This window comes from Montipora foliosa, chromosome 6 (genome assembly GCF_036669935.1).
Source record: "Montipora foliosa isolate CH-2021 chromosome 6, ASM3666993v2, whole genome shotgun sequence".
Taxonomy (NCBI): Eukaryota; Metazoa; Cnidaria; class Anthozoa; order Scleractinia; family Acroporidae; genus Montipora; species Montipora foliosa.
This window is the reverse complement of record NC_090874.1, coordinates 2,240,317-2,248,657: the sequence shown is the minus strand read 5'-3', so window position 1 is coordinate 2,248,657 and position 8,341 is coordinate 2,240,317. Positions and strand designations below refer to the sequence as shown.

At 41.9% G+C, this 8,341-nt stretch overlaps 1 protein-coding gene across 2 annotated transcripts in view; it reads right to left on the bottom strand.

Annotated features, from left to right (window-relative positions):
- The window catches only part of LOC138006265 (lysosomal thioesterase PPT2-A-like), a 35,738-nt gene that overhangs the window by 15,807 nt on the left and 11,590 nt on the right, over positions 1–8,341 (bottom strand). The window contains exons 7-8 of one of the 2 annotated variants that reach the window (XM_068852492.1): positions 7,329–7,389; positions 5,534–6,689 (exon numbers count right to left, since the gene is read on the bottom strand). In XM_068852492.1, the coding sequence (XP_068708593.1) occupies positions 6,546–6,689; positions 7,329–7,389 (205 nt within the window). In that variant the 3' untranslated portion in view covers positions 5,534–6,545. The remainder of the gene's footprint in view (positions 1–5,533; positions 6,690–7,328; positions 7,390–8,341) is intronic. The other variant, XM_068852493.1, reaches the window with a different exon arrangement.

Sequence of the window (8,341 nt, the reverse complement as noted above, 5' to 3'; positions counted from 1 at the left end):
ACGTTAAGTTCTAAATAAAAATGTTTGAATGGCCAAAAAAACGACCATTTACGATGAGATCTATTAATTCCTTTTGCCTCTCACATCCTCTCCTTTTCAAGTGTTCGATCGCTCACTACTTTGTAAAATTACTTTTCGTGACACATGTGCAGTTGATCAGTTGGCAGGTTGGGTTCTGAGAAAGAGAGGATGTCATATGTGGAAGCTAGTAATGAATTTCGTTTTCGTGACGATGCTCATAGCCACCTTCTGGAGGAAAGCGCAAGTTGTGGTGACTCACCTTCGTAATGTCTGAAATTGTCAAGTATTTCCTACGGCAGGCAAAGTTCAAAGATCAAAATGAAGCCGTCGAAATTCGTCAGAAACTCGAGAGTCTAGTAAACAACATTCTGGCGCTAGTGGAAAAGCAAGACAAGCGATTTCAGTGCGCTCCTCTAATTCATAGCGGAAGTGTATACGAAGGAGTGAAGGTCCATCAGCCGGACGAATTTGACTTCATGATTACACTAACCGACCTCAACATTTCAAAAAGCTTGTTAACGAAACTTTGAGTGATGTTGAAGTACCTGAAGGCTTGGTCATCCTGCGAACCGACCTGGAGCTGTTGGAGAGTCCATGGGGACCTGTGTTCTTTACTTTGTTGGGAAACAGCACCGGAGAGAATAATCCAGCTGGAATGATGTACACCGAGACACGTGGACCAGCTACCACTTTACATTAGGTTGCAAGGTGGCGACAGCTACAGCGATCTACAAATTGCTGTTGATTTGACGCTGTCGTTGGAATTTCACGTGTCCAAACTTCCTGTTGAACTAGCAAAGCTTCCGACGTCAGTTGATAGAAGACTTGACGAGATTGGAGTCCATATGGTTCCAGCTGCATTTGATAGTGGGCGAATCTCGTTCTCTATGATCGAAAAGGAAATTATTTGCACCTCCCCCGATGGGTTCAAAGATTGTTTCCGGATGCTTAAGGTAATGAGGAATACTATCCAAGAGCGACTGGGATTGAATCAAACGGCTGCATCCCTGATTCCATCGTACGTCTTCAAGACAGTGCTCTTATCTGAAAAATATACAGCAGGTCATCACTGGGAAAAAGAAGATTTGTCTCAAGTCATGGATAAAGTATTGAAAGTGATTTTAGAGGGTGTAGGGCTCGAGGAGACTGGCAGCTTCTTTATACCGTGTTACAATCTACTGTCCTCTGGGGATCACGAAAACAAGTTACGACAGTGCATTTTAAAAGAGATGCTGAATGAGTTGAGAGGTTTGAGGAAAACGCACTCTTTTGAAGATGTCAAAGAAATTAAAAAACAAACAGATCGGGGTGTTAGGAATGATAGACTTGCTGGAATACATCATATCCAGCACTCTGGGAGGAAAAGATCCAACCACAGTGTGGAACAGGATATTTGTCAACATATAGAAACAATTCCTGAATCTCACAAATTTGGTCACTTTTGGAATCAGATCACCGACTTGAACAGCACGGAGCTTGATGACAGCACCTACAACTTTCTCACGGGAATATGGAGCTTGCTGAGAATTTTCTTTATGAACTTGCTGACCTCCCGTCCAGTTCAAGGGGAACTTCATGTTTTGGCACGGAAGTTTTACATCAGGACCTGTGAGAAAAAGAAGGAATACGAGCAGAAGCACCAAATCACATCGAAATGTACCGTTCATCAGGTTCCACTTCATCAACTCGTCTATGAAACTCTTCACGACCTTGCTGAATGCTACATTGGCGATGAAGGGCATGCATTCTGGTCATCCCTACACAAAGGGGTGTCTCCTGGCTACAAATCCTCCCACTTCTTTCGGGACGTCGCTGAGGTCACTGTTAACCACGGAAGCGAGCAACGTTTTGTAATGTTCAAAGAACGCATGAAGCAGTACCTGGCCTTTGTCCCCGAGCAATCTTTGATTACTGTTTCGGTCAATTATATCAGCCAGATTATTCACTTTTCTCGAGACATAATAAAGCGTGAGCTCGACTACGTAAAAATACCAGAGATAGATTTAGATTAGTGGCTTTGAAAACTAAGAGCATTAAACAAAATTGAATCATTCGTTCAAATGCTGTGGAATCTCGCTGATTTGGAACACCAATTTGTGATGGCTCTCGTCACGTGAGCTACAAAGGCTCACAAAGTTGAGAGATTTTGGGGCGTTGGACAGTGCTTTTGCCATTAGGGACTTTACGATCTACGACATCGACGTCAACGAAAACGTCACGTCAAAACATTAGGTCATCTCGCTCTCGTCGTACAATGTGGGCGAAGTATCCTAAAAATAAATTGGTACAAGCGGTTTCAGAGTAAAAATAGAGAATTAAAGATTCACATTTGTGCGCTCGCGTTGTTGTCAAAACCTCAAATTTGGTGATTGCACGTCGTGTTGCAGAGCACCGCAAGAATATGTGCTAACATGCACGCGCACGTGTGCAGCACGATTACTGTTAAGGTGATTCCCTAGTAATGCACTGCGCATCCTGTTCTGTGCATAACAGAGCGTAGGCCACGTTTTTGTTCAGGCATGGCTAAGAGGCCTTATGGTCAAATTTCACGGCTCAGTTCTGTTTTCAAAATCTTACAAGTCTCAACGGATATTTCTAAACAAAACAATGTTTAAACTTAACCATAAAGACACCATAAAGACTCGTAGCCATGTGTGAATATTGATATATCGAAGGTGGCCAAAAACATTTCAAAATGGCGACCTTTCGAGCTGAAAAGCTCGCTAGAAAGAAGAATGGCCGTTTTCAGAGCACAGTGAGTAAAGAGCAAAACAAGAAACCTTTTAGACTCTTGCAAAACATACAGTCGAGTGATAGCCTTGATGATGCTAAAGTGTCATAATTTCAGTCCGATCCTTGCATGACAGTCTCTGCCGCAGCGGACACACACAAATTCAGAGTGCAGGGTGTCCGCTGCGTTCTCCTGCCTCGCTTTCCTTCTTTCTCTCCTTTCCTTCAGCTGTAAAATCCTCTTCTCTTTGCCCCTCTTGACCCCACTACTGACAGCGTGGCGCCAGCCATCGCGATCAAGTGCAAGCGCCTCCCAGCTCTCTGTGCCAATGCCTGTGAGTTTCAGGTCACGCTTGCAGACATCCTTGAAGCGCAGTGCTGATCGACCTATTAGGTGGCATCCTGTTGCCAGGTCACCGTACAAGAGGTCCTTTGGTATACGGCTGCCCTCCATGCGACGTACATGACCAAGCCAACGGAGTCGACGCTTTCAAAGCATGAGATGCATGCTAAGAGAACCTGCTTTCTCCAGCACAGCAACATTGGTGACTTTGTCCTACCATGTGATGCCCATGATCCGTCGCAAGGAAGCTTGGAAGCATGGAAGCTTTCCAGGCGGTTCTCCTGTCTAGCGTATGTCATCCAAGACTCGCTGCCGTACAGTAAGGTACTGAGGACGCATGCCTGGTATACCTTGAGTTTGGTATTCAAGGTCAGCTGACTGTTTTCCCACACCCTCTTGCTCAACTTAGACAAGACGGTGGCAGCCTTGGCGATTTGCTTGTCGATCTCTGAGTCGAGAGACAAATTGCTGGACACAGTAGAGCCAAGGTAGGCGAAATGATCGGTGACCTCAAGAACCTTGTTTTTGATGCTGATAGTTAGAGGAGCCGGGACGCTCTGGCCCATGACGTTAGTTTTCTTGATGCTAATTGTCAGGCCGAATTCCTCGCAAGCATGGGCAAACCTGTTGATAATGTGTTGAAGTCCTTCCTCGGTGTGCGCGATCAGGGCCGCGTCGTCAGCAAATAGCAATTCTCTCAGTAGGACAGTCTGGACCTTGGTCTTTGCCTTCAGTCGGGAGAGACTGAACAGTTTCCCGTCACTCCTGGTGTGCAGGTAGACCGGCTTCTCGGAGTGCTGAAAAGTGAAGTTCAGCAATAGCGAGAAGAAGATGCTGAACAGAGTCGGCGTAAGGTCGCAGCATTGTTTTACACCACTCATGATCTTGAATAGCTCTGACGAGCCGCCGTTGTAGCTCACTTTGCCCTGGATGCCGTCATGGAAGAAGGCAATGATCTTCTTCAGGAGCTTGAACAGGCCACTCCTTCTCACAAGGTCAAAATCCTTGGTAAGATCGATGAATGCGATGTAGAGTGGCATCTGTTGTTCACGGCATTTCTCTTGCAGTTGTCGAATGGAGAAAACCACATCGACCGTGGAACTCTCCGCCCTAAAGCCACATTGAGACTCGGGAAAATTGCGGCTGGCAAGGACTTGCTTGCAGTCGAGACAGTACTACACGGGCAAAAACCTTGCCTACGATAATCAGCAAAGATATGCCCCGGTAGTTGTTACAAACACTGGGGTCGCCCTTGCATTTGTACAGCGTGACGATCTTGGGAGTTGGAGTTAGTACCTTCCCTTCGCACCAGCAAAGGCGCAGGAGTTCATGAAGTGGTTGCAAGAGGGCTGACTTGCCGCACTTGATGATTTCAGGGGGTATGCCATGCCGCTTGCAACGCATCAATAGTTTTGCTAAGTTCTTCCATGGTCGGCTCGGAGTCAAGTTCCTCCATCACTAGTGGACACAAAATTGTCACCTCGAGATCACGCACCCGAGGAGTATTTGTAGTCAGTGCCGTTTCAAGACGTGTGCCTGTGCCATACAACAAACATTAAATTATTCCTTTTGAACAATACGATACACCTGTTTTGTTATTTCAAGAATCACGTTCCAAGAATTTGTTCCAAGAATTTCAAGAATTTGTTCCTGCAAAACGTAGCGTGAACCGATGGAACAAACTTGTCCTTGATAGAAGGAGTTGCAATGATAAATGAGTAACTTGAGCTAGTTATCTCTCGCAAACGAGCTTGGTGACCTATTTTTTTAATTGCACATTTCGAGTCACCATAATGTAGGGATCAATCGAGAAAAGTTTAAAGAAAATCTTACGACAACTTCTGAGTCACCTTAACTAATATCCCTTATTCTCAATTTCTTAGACTTCGACGTCTATGTAGTGATGACTCCGATTTTTCCAGCAAATCAGAGGAGATGTGCCAGTTCTTCGAAAAACGTGGCTATCCTGTCTCTGTGGTCAAAGCGGGCCATCATCGCGCCCAACAATTTGATCGACAGTCGTCACTACAAACGTCACAAAAAGATAAGAATGACAGAATTCCATTCACCCTCACTTTCCATCCTCATAATCACGCAGTCAAAAGCATCATTCTTAGTAATTTTAAATTACTCCAAAATGATCCCGAGACTGGTAGAATCTTTTCGCAACCTCCACTTATTTCATTCAAACGCGACAAAAACGTAGGCAACTTTTTAGTTAGAAGTGCGCTCAAAACTAACGAGCAACCCGGCACTTTCAAATGCGCGCGCTCACGATGCAAAACTTGTCTTTTCATTGTTAACACTAGCAAGATATCGGGACCTAAGCGATCTGTTAAGATCACCGATCGTTTCACATGTACCTCCGCAAATGTCATTTATTGCATAACCTGCACGTTATGCAATAAATTATACATTGGTGAGACAGGTAGACGTAACCCTTCCTTGTATTCAGGTCTGACATGCCCATCCCTGGTAAACCTGATACAGTCCATAATAATTATTAATGTCACCAATATTGGTATAATTTCCATATTTCTTACAGAATGATTATTTTGTGAGTGGGAAACCTGTATGGGATTTCTGTACGGCCCGCCATTGTAAAATGCCATGCATGTCTCCTGCTCACGTTACATAATATTTATGTTATGGTTCAATTTTGTATTTAGTTCAAAAATTTTCAAACCAGTTCCAGTTTGATTTTCCCTTAGTTTCAGATTATTTCAATGAGTATTAGAGAAAAAAAAATCAAAATCAAGCTGCTTTGAAAAAAATGAAAACCCAGAAAAGTTTGAACCACAGCACTTACTTGGATCTTAGACGTTTTCAAAATCTCTTCTACATTTAGCTTTTAAAACTGCTTGAAAGTGACTTGCAACTACAATGTATCCATAAGACAGACTATGAATAACAGATGCAAGTCATTTCTTTTGATACAGCTGATTTGGCCTCAGAACTAAAAAATAATTATCTTATGTGCACATTAATACTCTCTTGGTTCTAAAACAATAAGTGCATGGTACCGTACATGTACAACACATGCATGCAACTTGAGAGTTGAGACCATAGAAATAAATGGTATTTAGATTTGTCTTTAAGTTCAATATTGGATGGTCTCTTAAAAACATAATTTTAGTTTGGACAAATACAATCAAAAGCGTTTCTGTTATGTCAAAATTGGAACATGGAACAAACACTAGTAACTCGATTTAGAAAATGACTGAAAATAAAAATATTTTAAAATGCAATAATTGTGCCAGCCAGAATATATGAATTAAAAAGATAATAATTCCTCAATAATCTGCAACTTACTTAGAACTTTTAAAATGTTATAAAATATTCTTAACTAGCTTTCAAGCATTGTTAAGGGGGAGGGGAGAATCTGAAAGATACCAGCCTTCCTGACTAAAAGCTGACCCAAGCATCCAGTCTTTATGATTTCGAAGAATGTTCAAGTTAACCAGGGTTCAATTGCTTTGTCAAATACATTCTTTGTCCCGTGCCAGTGGGTGTGGTTTACTCCTGAAAATGTGTATTGGTGCAGTGAACCTCTTGCATCTAGACTGCGTAGACCAAAGGTGTCTTCAACATAAACCTAAACATGTCATGTCATTGTTTTTGTTAATGATGATGTTCATAAACTCACCCCCCCTCCCCCCCCGGTACAGCAAGTATGTTAAGGAGGGAGAAAAACCCTGAATAGTACACAAGCTGAACATGTAAAACCTCATGGGATGTACATGTATTCAAGTAAATGGCTTGCAGGCTGTCTCCTTTTACTATTAAGGTGTGACTAATGTGACACACAATCAGTGCAAGACATTAGTCAACAATAGAGTTTGAGTTGAACATTAGACGTAAAGAGAAAAGAGAGACTGCAAAAAAGCAGTTTTCCTCAGGTAATAAAATCCTTGGTTAGGTTATTTCCCGGGGGTGGGGGGGGGGCACTTCCTATTAATGAGCTAATGGGGATGTGCCACTGGATGGGGTCGCATTTTCACGACTGGGTTGACTATAATGGAGTTGCATTTTCAACAGAGTTCCCGACAGAGTTACTAGAATGGGGTCACAAATTGCTGGGATTTTGGGGGTGAGGAAATTCTGGCTAGTGGGATTTAAAAATGGAAAAATTTGCGATACAAAAAGTTGTTAAAGAAAGAACTGTAGCGCTGTTGATTTAATATTTTTAACCCCAAGTTTGCATTTTCATAAAGATTCGGAAAGTTACACTCACCTGTTGATTTTTCATGTCCACAACTGTTAGGTTTGACTTTAAGTTGTAAAATCCAAATTGACTGCAAATTAATATTTAAAGAGCTCAAACCTTAACCCATTGACTCCTGGGGGTTCCCCATTGACAAGTAAAACCGTCTGGCGTTAGACAGAGTAAAGTACTAAGTATGGTTGGTTTAGGCCGGTTTAGGGGTGAATGGGTTAATGGGACATTAATGAGTGATTAATGGGACATAGGGTAGTTTTTCAGTGAGTGATTAAACTTGTTTTACTTTTTTGGAATGTTCAAGAAATCTCTTTAACATCTACACTTACATGCACATGTACTCTTTCAATTTATTACACCTCCCTTAATAGCATAAAAAACCTAAAACTCTGATGTGACAAAAGTAAGGAAATTTAGGAAATCAATAATAATTATTATTATTATTTATTGAGGAAATTAAGGGAGAGGACAAAACGCGGAGCCCTACTCCATGGAGTACCCAAATGGAGTACCCCCTCACAGTTTGATGCAATTCATGAATTGGCTGCCATACTGAAGTTTCGTAGGTATTTCATGTATCCCTTATTATAGTGTATTTTTAGACAAATATTTATAAAAAACCGTGTGTACCACTGCATACCCATTCAGACCTGTGTGTGCCTATATATATATATATATACCCCTATGGAATGGATGGGAAATCTTTTTTTGTGCACGGTCAGATTACAAATGGGTATATATGGGTATACAGGGGCAAACTTTTGTCTAAATACACAAAAAATAAATACACTACAATAAGCTTAGGGATACATGAAATACCGATGAAATTTCAAGATGGCAGGCAATTCATGAACTGCATAGAACAGTAACAATCGGAAAGCTGGAAAACTCCAAATAAATAAAGGTAATGTGCATCTAAATGCCTCACCATGTTGATAAAGTACCATAAAGACTTGTGTATAAGCCGCACCCCCAACTTTCAAGCATGATTTTGGAAAAAATAAGAACTCCAAAAAAACACTCTTGTA